The sequence below is a fragment of the Ursus maritimus genome, unplaced genomic scaffold (genome assembly GCF_017311325.1).
Source record: "Ursus maritimus isolate PB19 unplaced genomic scaffold, ASM1731132v1 scaffold_4, whole genome shotgun sequence".
Taxonomy (NCBI): Eukaryota; Metazoa; Chordata; class Mammalia; order Carnivora; family Ursidae; genus Ursus; species Ursus maritimus.
In genome coordinates, this window is record NW_024426552.1 from 11,900,416 (window position 1) to 11,908,338 (window position 7,923).

Genomic DNA, 7,923 nt, shown 5'->3' on the forward strand with positions numbered 1-7,923 from the left:
CGCTGGCGGAGCGCAGCTTCCCCCGAGTCTCCACCCGCCGGGAACCTAGGAAGGAGAGGCAGTCGCCCACGCTGGCCTCCGTCCCCCTCGCCCCCATTTAACGAAGTGCTGCCCGGGCCGAGTGAGGCCCTGTTCGCGAGGAAACCACCGTTTTAAGAATCCACTTTCTTGGGAATGGGCGGGGGAGGGGTGTCGAGGGAGGGATGCACCTAGCAGTGCTTTCTTATAAAATGGTGTCTATCGGAGCAGCGCTGTTTAAAGCCAGAGAGGGCTGAACCGGGTCCCAGAGCGAACGCCCCTCTCACTCCCCACTGTTCAGTGAGCGCCCTCCATTGCTCCGGCTCCCCAGTGCGGGTGTCCTCACCATTGCCCCCACCCCCACCCCCAGCCCCAGGTCCTGCGCTCCTCGGAGCTGAGCTCCCGGGCCCCCGGTGCCGGCCGGTCTGTGCTTCCCCGCAGCCTCCGGGTCCCTCCGCTCGCCAGATCGCGCCGGCGCCGGCCAGCTCACTTGGCGTCGGAGGTGAGGCGGGGCAGGCTGCCTGCACCCATGGCCGACACGTGGTGGTGCGGCGGTGGCACCTGACACATGCTGCAGGGGCAGGGCATCCCGCCCCAGTGCTGGAAGCCGCCGCTGCCCCCACTGCCGCCGCCCCCGCCCCCCAGCGGGGCCGCCGCCGCAGCCGACGGGGACTTGAGCAGGCCGTGCGGGGGCCGGATGGAGCCCACCGACGACAACCCGGAACCAGGCAGGGAGGCGCTGGACACCGCGGCGGCGGCCGCGGCGGCGGCGGCGGCGGCGGCGGCGGGAGGCAGGATGGGGTGGTGCACCGCGGGGTGGTGTGCGGCGTGCGCGGCGGCCGCGGGGTGCGCCGTGGCAGCGGGCAGGGGCGCCGAGTGCGCCAGACCACCGCAGGCTGACGGGTGGAAGCCCGCGTGGTGGCCGCCGTAGATCTCGCTCACCAGTCGCTTCATCTCCTCCAGCGAGTTGGTGAGCATGAGGATGTAGTTGCGCGCCAGCAGCAGCGTGGCGATCTTGGAGAGCTTGCGCACCGACGGGCCGTGCGCGTAAGGCATGACCTCGCGCAGCCCGTCCATGGCGATGTTGAGGTCGTGCATGCGCTTGCGCTCGCGGCTGTTGATCTTGAGGCGTAGCTGCTGCAGCTCGGGCTCCGTCATCTGCTTCTTGTCCTTCTTGGTGGACGACGCAGCCGCCGACGAAGTGGACGACGAAGTGCTGGACGAGGAGGACTTGAAGCCGCTGCCGCCCAGCTTGTCCCCGGGGTGCGCGCCCGCCGCGCCCATGGCGCCGCGCAGCTCTGCGCTCAGCTCTGGCGGGCAGTCGCTCGGCGTGGACGAGGACACTGTGCCTCCCGTGAAGCCGCTGCCGCCGCTGCCTTTGCTCCGGGCCGGCAGAAAAAGGTCATCGGGCTCTGGCGACGACGGGCGACTGGACACCAGGCTGGCGTCCGAGTCCATGGCCCCGAGGGATAGTCGCAGCTTTTGCAGGGTCCTCCCTCCCTCCCTCGGCCCTCGGAGCTTTACGCACGCCTCCTGCGAAGAAACAGGAGAGAGAGAGATCGAAATCGAGCGTGAGGCACTCAGAAAGAGAGCGAGAAGCTGCTCCCGCCTGCACCGCAGCGCGCGGCCCAGGTGCGGGTGGCCGGTCGCTCCGTGTCCACCTCGCTGTGTCTGGCCTTCCTTCCAGGGGCACGCAGGTACGCGCGTAGTAATCCGCTTCTTTCCCTCCCACCGCTTCCTCCGCTCCCATCCACAGGTTGTTTTATTCCAGGGAGCATCGGACGCCCCTCGGTGAGGGTGGCATTCTAGAGGCTTTATGCCTTCAATTAGGAACGGGGAGGCTGAATCCCCAGGGCTGGAATGGCGAGGGAGGGTTTTTCTTTGGGATGGTGGAGATCTAAATAGAGAAGTATTTATTTGGTTTCTCAAACGCTTCGACCTTATCTCCATCGACACCGCGCAACAAACACACACAGGCACCCAGCGCCCGCGAGCCTAGATAACATGCGCTGCGTCCGGGGGGCCGCCGGGAGCTTGCCAGCTGACCGGGACTTGGCCAGAAGGGACTTAGGTCGCCCCGACTTCTCGCGTTTGGGCGAAGGGGATGCTGCGATGAGTGTGGGGAGAGTCAGAAGAGCGAAGCCACTCGGGAGAACTGGCCGGCAGGGGCAGGATCGGGGCCCTCTCTAACGGAGCTTCCTGGGTCGGAGGCGAGTTGAGGGGGGTATGTCCCTGGGATATAGGCTGGGGCTGCTGGGGGGCGGGGACACTTACTGTGGATGCAATGAGAGGAGCTCGTTCCCAAAAGCCGCAGCGGAGAACCGGGCTCCGGGAGCTGAGGTCGCGTTGGTCTATAATAAGCATCCGCACCTTTCGGGGCTCTGCCGGTTTTTATAGCCCGGTGGCGGCAGCGACCGCGGCGGCGGTGGCCGAGGCGGGGGCGGGGAACAATGTGCGGGTCCTGGAGGGGCAGCCGCGCCAATGAGCTGGGCCCGCCCGGGGGGCTGGGAAGCTGATGTCATCCCGGCTAATTCCGCTCAATGAAAGTCGCCCGGCCCGCACACGCCTCCTCCCCGCGCACAGCCAATGGGCGTCGGCGGCCGGGAGATTCTTGGGGAGGGACTGGAGGAGGAACCCGCGGAGCGGGTGTGAGAGGCGAGGGGGAGGAGAAGGGCGGGCTTGCCGGGGAAGTACCGAGGGCAGAATAGAATGCAGTTGAGATAGAGGGAGAGAGAGAGAGGGAGCGTTGTCAAGTTTCTATGAAAATACGGTGACCACAGAGTCAGACTGGGGGATGGGGTGGGCTGGAGGTTCTGCAGACGAACTAACCTGATACCCTACGCGATCGATCTTTTGGGGATGTGCACGAATTACCCTGGCGATTCAGGGACTGGGGCTGGAGTCTTCTCTTCTGCTTTTCATCTGTCTCTGGGTTCTCGCGGCCTGTTCCTATCTAAGGGTTTCATCACCACGTGGGCATTTTGAACCCCCAATGTAAACGACAACCAAGCACAAAGCTCCTACTTTCTTAAGCTAAGCGCGCCTCCGGGAGCTGGCCGTTGCTGCTCCTCCGCGGGCGGCTGGTAGCGCCCCCAGCTGGGGGCAGGGCCTTGCGAGGCAGAGGGCGGGGAAGGAAGTAGGGGACCTATTCCTGAAAGGTGTTTTGAAAGAAATCACAACTCTTCATAAAGTCGGGAAAGGTGTAGACACAGGGATGAGATATTTCCCTACAGTAACCGCACTAACAGAAGGGCAGAGTCTAGAGCCCAAGGTTAAAGCCCCCCCCCCATTTATTAGCTCTGGAACCGATGAAGGTATTTTCAGCATCACCTTGCGGTCATCCCCACGCCATGGAGGAGGAGGGAAACGCTAGTTTGTTTGGGGGAGGGGAAGCCTAAGGCCTAGGCAAGACTTCCCCAGGCCTGGGGCCAGATGGTGAGATCCAGCTACTCGCGGCCGGATTCAGACACGTTTTACCAATCACAGCTTGGCCGCTAACCCCAGAAACTCCTGCCCATCAGGGATTAAACCTGGTCTTAGAGAAGCGGCTAACTGAGGTAGTTTAGTGGTACTAACGCATCTACCCGTTTTACAGATGGGAAAGTCAAGAGACTGTGCAGCAATCCTACTGAAAACATTGCTAACCCTTTACAACGCAGGTGCCGGCGTTCTTTACAGTAGTGGCAGCCGTGCGTCTCTAACCTCTTCCCTGAGCTGGATCCCTTACATCCGTACCTTTCCAGTACAGAAGTTTGGTTCTGCAGCTCCTGGACCCCGGCCCTTTATACTGCACAGGCACAAACACAAACACACCCCCGCCCTCCCTCCTCTGTTTAGTGGTTGTTTGGGAACTTTTACTTTGCATGTATGGCTTTAAAAACAAAGAAAGTAATTCGCTTTCAAATTGAGAAAGCACAAAATAAATACAAAAATAAGCCCTCGGTCTTGCTCCGGTGTCTGGGTAAGACGAGGATAGAAAACCCAGCAGGCTCTCGCCTTCGCCCCCATCTCAATGCTTTCTGGAGCATTATTTTTCAACTCGCGTGTTTCCCAGTTGGCTCTGCAGCCATCCGTTAAATTTGTGCTTAAAACATGAAGAACTGAAGCGTGGAGCTACGTCGTGCAACGGTTATGGAGGACGACCCATAACCCATAACCGTTGAATTAGGAGAATCTGCACATGGTCCCGCTCAGGGAGCGGGGGTGGGGAGCAGGAATAGCTCGGGTATTAGAGGATAGTTCCTTTGGGCCTCTCCGACCACAGGCAATGAGGACATTCATGGGAATGTGAGCTGTGGGCCACCAGCCCAGGCGCGGACTTGTGCCCACGCACGCCTGTGTATCTAATAAACACCGGCAGGCGCACCGTGCGCGCGCCTGGGTTGCAGACGCTGAGGTTAGTCCAGAGGGTGGCACGTGTCCTGGAGCCCCGGTTCCTTCTTTTGTTGCTTGCCGCCAGCGACTGTCCTGCGTCCTGAGGTCCGGGAGAGTGCGCGGTCCGCGGTTCTTCGCGGGCTTGCGCCAGTGGCTGGAGTTGGAGCCCCGGGCGAAGGTTCAGGGGCCCATTCTGGCGCCGTGCGTATTTAGAGCCTGGAAGGGGAGAGTCCAGAGGCAGGAAAGCTGGCTTACTCGCCAGGTTCCCGCGTGAACGCCCATATGGACGCTCCAGGCCACAGCCCCGTGCTACCCAGCCAGGGCAGGGGCGGCTGTTCTGGGCTGTGCCGCGGAACGTCGCGGTCTTCACGCTCCACGCCCGGAGCTCGGGCTGGCAGCTCTAGGCTGTACACCCCTTCTCCAGCAGCATCCCCCAACATTCTATGGTTGCCAGAAAGCTGCTCGGGAGATAGGGGCAGTCTGTGTTCCCCAGGGCAAATCGATCGCTGGACTCATCTCTCTGGGTCTCCAAGTCTTCCTACCCCCTGCAGGAATAATCGAAAACAAGAGCAGGGCCGCTGGCGCTTGCCCTCGTGCGTCCTGGAGGTGTCCTGGCATTTGCTCTGGCCTTGAGCCTGGCGCCTTGTGTGCACGTCCTGGGTGGGTCCCGGGCGACGCCGCAGCCGCTTCCCGCGAAACTGAGTGCTTACTTGCTGAGGCTAATCGCCCGGCTCCGCAAGTTCCTGGCTGGCCCAGGCGTCCAGAAGCTGTCGGCCTCCTCCGTCAAAACGGAAGACGTGTTTTTCCCTCTCCTTTGTGTTTCCCTCCCACAAAAGGCCGGGTGCGCGTGGGGCCGGCCTTTGCTCAGTGGCCTGGCGGCCCGGGAGGAGTTTGTGCCAAATCCGCTGGGGCGGGATAGCGCGGGGCTCCGAAGGTTCAGACCTCCCACTACTTCCCGGGTTCCTCCGGGCCATTCTTCAGCTTTCTCGCCTTTCCCTTCCCCAAGTTCGTGCACATATTCGGGCAGCGGCTCTGCCAGACTGCCAAGGAGAGCAGCGTCCTTGTCCAGGGCGAGCCAGGGCTGACGGTAGGAGGCGAGGCTGCAGGCACCGGAAAGGAAAGGAAAGGAAAGGAAAGGAAAGGAAAGGAAAGGAAAGAAAAAAGCATTTCAGCAATCGCTCCAGGTCTGGAAACCAGAAGGGATACAGAATGGCAGCGTTTGGCACCCAAACCAGATTGATAAGACCTCTCGGGAGAACTCTGCGAGCAAATGGCATCTGCCTTCCTTGTAAGACTCAGCTCCAGAGTGGTCCAGGGTCATCCCTGTCTGCGACCCAGCACTGAGCACAGGGCCTGGCACGCGGAGGGTGTTTGGTAAATACCTCTGAATGCACACGCACGCAGATGTGCACATGCGCTGGTGTGAGGCGTGACTGGTAAAATACATGTACTATTCCGTGCTCGCAGTAAACCATGAGGTCTGTCATCTGGACTGTCAGGACATGGGAGCCTTTAGAATGACAAGGGTAGTGACTTCCATCTAGAAGCCACCTAAGGGGGAGTTAAGCTGCCAGACACTCAGTGGGTCCTGACAGACTACATCTCATTTACTCCCTCACTGGCCCTAGGAGGGTCACTTATTTTTTCTTACTCCCACTTTGCAGCCTGGGAAACACTCAGGAGAGCTGTGGGCATTTGTTCAAGGTCCTGCGCTCAGAGGAGCAGATCCAGGGAGGCAGCATGAGGGTTGGCATCAGAGGCTGAGCCGTCTTGGGTTGTCTGCTTTTAGCCTCAGAGTCTCATTCCTAAAATGAAGGTTTCTAGAAGCTACTGTGATCTCTAAGGGTGTGTCTGCTGTAAGACTCTGAGGATGGGGGGGCAGTCGAATGACAGCCTCCTTTTGCAGTTTCTCTAGTCTGTCAATACTCGAGTTGTTTGAATGTAAGGTGCTGAGAATGGAGGGGTCCCAACCTGTTAGCAGAGGCTCAGCCTGGGCAGAATCTGGAAGGAATGCCCAGGGGCTTGGGAGGAGGGCTGCTGCACTGGGAAAGCCAAGGGGGAAATGACAAAAAAGCCCTCAAAGAGATCCCCAAACTAATAGCCCCTTCTCCCTCATGTGCTTTGCCCTCTGAATCACCCACCTCCATTGAGCTAGCAGGACTGCCGCCTTCCCCGAAGGACCAACCCCACTGAAGTCAACCTGGGCCCCCAAGTCCACCGTGGAACAAAGTTGGGAACTAAATTTATAGATCTCATCTCATGGTTATCTCACCCACATTGTGCAACAACTCTTCCGAGTTAAGGAGGAGGCGTGTTGTTCCCATTTTACAGATGAAGATATTGAAGACTAGAAGTCAGGGCAGGGTCTGGGTTCCACCTCCAGCCCCCTGGATCCCAAGTCCCAGGGGTTTTGGTGCCTCAGCCCTACCTTTCCATGCGCTTCCTTTCCCAGTCGGAAAGATTCTAGGCGCCTCCCCTTTCTCACCACCCCTCCCCCCTCGCCCTAGCCCGCAGATTAATCCGGAGGGAGGAGGAACAGGGTGAACAGGTGAACAGGGGAGCACGGGTGGGAGTGTCCCTGGTCGGGCAACTGGCCCAGAGGCGAGGTGCGCTGCCCTCGGGCGTAGGGTGGTGCGGACAGAAGGGACCAAGAAACCCCCGATCCAGTCTGGGGCTAAGACCCTGGGTAAGAGCAAGCTCGGGAGAGTCTTCCAGGCTACAGGTGACAACGCCGCGCCGCCGACTTCCGGAGGCTGGACGTGCGTGCGCTCCCCGCACCGCGCACCGACTGCGGGCAGAGCCAGGACAGCTGCACGAGTGGAGGGCGCCGAACGTCTCACCTCCGAGGGCCTATTGCTCAGCGCCAAACACGGGTTAGAAGACCTGGCTTGCTGCGTCGGGAAAATGGAGCAGTGCGACCCCTCCCCGTCGGCCTCAGGATCCAGTCCGAGCCCTTTAACGCTGCCTGCGGGGTCCTGACCTGATCCCTGCCGGCTTCTCCTGGGTCTCCCGCGACGTCTCTCCGTTTCGCAGGACCCAGAGCTCCCCGAGGCTCTGCTCTTTCCCCCATCTTCGCGCAGGTACTCCCTTCCCCTTCGTGCTCTTCCTCCGACCCGTCAGTGCCTCCCACTACACTCTCCGGGACCTGCCTGGGAAGACCCCCCACTCCTCGGACCCCTGTGGAACCCAGAGTTCTCCCCACCCCCATCGGGGTTCACCCCGCTCCTGGGGCGAGGGTCTGGCTCCCTCCCCGCCGAGAAGCGCCTGGAGGGTCCTCACTGTGCCTGACCTTGCTTCGCATCTCTGGGGCCCAGAGCAGGTACAGGTCCCAGAGAGCTCAATAAACCGAAGTCAGGGCCGAAGATAAGACAGTTACCCAAAGAGTTTGATTGGAGTTTCCACACACCACAGGAGACTACAATAACAAGAGGTACAAGTTTTCCCCTTAATTAAACCAGGTTCAAAACTGCCGGATGAGGGCCTGTGCGGCTCTCTCCTGGCCCTACGGGGGGGGGGGGGGGGGGGGGGGGG

The 7,923-nt window shown here is 60.7% G+C and overlaps 1 protein-coding gene across 1 annotated transcript; it reads right to left on the reverse strand.

Moving 5' to 3' along the window:
* Positions 1–504: 504 nt before the first annotated feature.
* LOC121100463 (oligodendrocyte transcription factor 2) lies at positions 505–1,588 on the reverse strand. Its single transcript, XM_040621685.1, has one exon. It carries the CDS (start codon positions 1,474–1,476, stop codon positions 505–507), a length of 972 nt encoding a protein of 323 aa, XP_040477619.1. The 5' UTR covers positions 1,477–1,588.
* Positions 1,589–7,923: the final 6,335 nt, after the last annotated feature.